This window comes from Anopheles arabiensis, chromosome 2, assembly GCF_016920715.1.
Source record: "Anopheles arabiensis isolate DONGOLA chromosome 2, AaraD3, whole genome shotgun sequence".
Taxonomy (NCBI): domain Eukaryota; kingdom Metazoa; phylum Arthropoda; class Insecta; order Diptera; family Culicidae; genus Anopheles; species Anopheles arabiensis.
Genome location: NC_053517.1, coordinates 35,780,454 through 35,782,525, shown reverse-complemented (window position 1 = coordinate 35,782,525; position 2,072 = coordinate 35,780,454). Strand labels below are relative to the sequence as shown.

General features: G+C 43.8%; 1 protein-coding gene across 1 annotated transcript; it reads right to left on the bottom strand.

The window, feature by feature from the left end:
* Positions 1–221: 221 nt before the first annotated feature.
* On the bottom strand, positions 222–1,393 carry LOC120893383 (antigen 5 like allergen Cul n 1-like). The gene is made up of 3 exons (XM_040295220.1): positions 1,015–1,393; positions 691–935; positions 222–598 (listed from the first exon to the last, which is right to left on the bottom strand). Exons 1-3 carry the CDS (start codon positions 1,306–1,308, stop codon positions 355–357), a joined length of 783 nt encoding a protein of 260 aa, XP_040151154.1. The 5' UTR covers positions 1,309–1,393; the 3' UTR covers positions 222–354.
* Positions 1,394–2,072: the final 679 nt, after the last annotated feature.

Sequence of the window (2,072 nt, the reverse complement as noted above, 5' to 3'; positions counted from 1 at the left end):
TGCAAACCATATGACGGATGACGGTGAACCATTTGTGCCGTGGCCATTTAAAATGAATCAATTCTGTGAGTAAATAATCGTGAGCGTTTAATTTTGATGTATTGAATGGTGACTGGTTATGCAACTTAAAAGTTCTTAAAAAATGCTTATTTTCTTTCAAATAGTAACTCATTAGTTCATAATCAATCATGCTAAATAATTTTATTATTTATTTACAACAATTTCTTTAGCAAATCCAAAATATCTAATTTAATCAAACAACACTGAATAGCGAAACGCTTCTACAAACATCGTCAATCAATGCTAGTAGTGATGTTTTTGTCAATCGTGTGGCAAAGTCATTCCTGTTAATCCCTAGAACGGCACCGAAACCGGTTCGTCAGGATTGCAGAGGCCTTCGTAAGCCGAGTTGCAACCAGTAGTACAGCCAGTGCACGGATCGCCTGCCGCATACATCGGCAATCCAACGAAATCGGTAAACGAATAGTTGCACAACAGGTACAGGAAAGGGTCACCATTATCGGACCACTGGGACATCGCGCAACCCAGCTTGTTCGATTTATCCGCAGCCATTACGGCGAAGTGGAAGATCATGGTACTGCAATGAGTGAGGCCAAAATGAGGAGAATTAAAGATGAAGAAACGAACCATAGGGACGTCCCTTTCAGGACTTCAGCGTCCAACACTTACTGTTTTCCCGGATCGTACATGCTGTTGACCATGCGCGAGTTCACATCGAGACGCTCATCCCACCAGGACGAGATCAGGTCCTTGATCACCTGCGGGATGTTGTCGATCGACGGGGCCGTCGTTTTGATATGGTTCAGGTTCTGACCCGAATAGCGAATCGTATCCGTGTTGTGACAGGCGTCATGCTTCTGCACGCACCGATTCGCGTTCAACTGAGCCATTTTTGCCAGCTCGTCGTCCCAGGTCTAAGCAAAGAATCATTATTTATTGACAGGTTGGAAACAATCACAGATCCAATAACATCACAAATATACAAAAACGTACCATCGTAGTCATTTGCTTGGCTTTCGGGAGCCACTTCACGCCACCGGTGGCGACGGTGCTACGATACTTGTTGTGCTCGTCGAGCATAATTTTCTTGTACTCCTCGGTAACCTCGATCACCTGTGCCCCTTCGGGACAGTTGCTGGTGAAGCCTCCCGGGTTGTTGCACCCAATGTGAGCGTCTCCAGGATCGCACAGATCGGGATTGCAGTAATCCTGAGCTTCCGTCGTCTTCATGGCCGCTGCCACAAGCACTGCCAGCAGCAGCACCATCTTGCCTTTTCCATACGCCATTATGATGAAGCGTTCAATCCTTCACTGTACAGTAGTTACCTACGGCTCTCTAAAACAGAAACTGATGCTAGGCAATAGGATGGCTTGGAAATTTATACTAAAATGTACAACGAGATGCATCTTCGTACGCGTACGGATGCTGTGGTTGTGCCTAACCCTCTCTGCTATTTGATGGGGGCTGGTCTAAATTAAGCTTGATATATTTCAATTCCACGAACACAAACAGCCGGCTTATAATGGCTCGCGATATCTTCCATTCGATCAAGCGGCTCATTTAGATCAATCTCATCAACCTCGGTTATCCCGTGAAAACGCGACCACAGCTACGTGTTTAATGTATTCAACAGAAATGACTATCGTACAAATGTAACGTGTTTTCTGACATAACGATAAATAATAATTTTAATCGATGCAATAGAGAAATTACGAGTTGCTATGGTTTATATTTTTATTTCAATTTGTGGAATCAATCAATGAATTGCCAAATGACAGAATTATCATTTCATCCATCAATTTAAAGCCCTCAATTAGTGGCGCATTGACACGAGTGGATGTCCTTATGTCACTCTAAGCCCTGCGAGTGAGTAGGAAGTGTTGAGTGAGAAGGATTTTTGAGAAATTCTCGTACGGTGAAAGATCAAGATGCAAATTTATTTGTACCTATGGTGGTAAGTATTTTTCGCGAGGCAACAATCGGCCGCTTAGTTTGTATAGTGCTTGATCCGCCCATGCCATCAATGCGTCCTCACTATGTTGATGTCCAT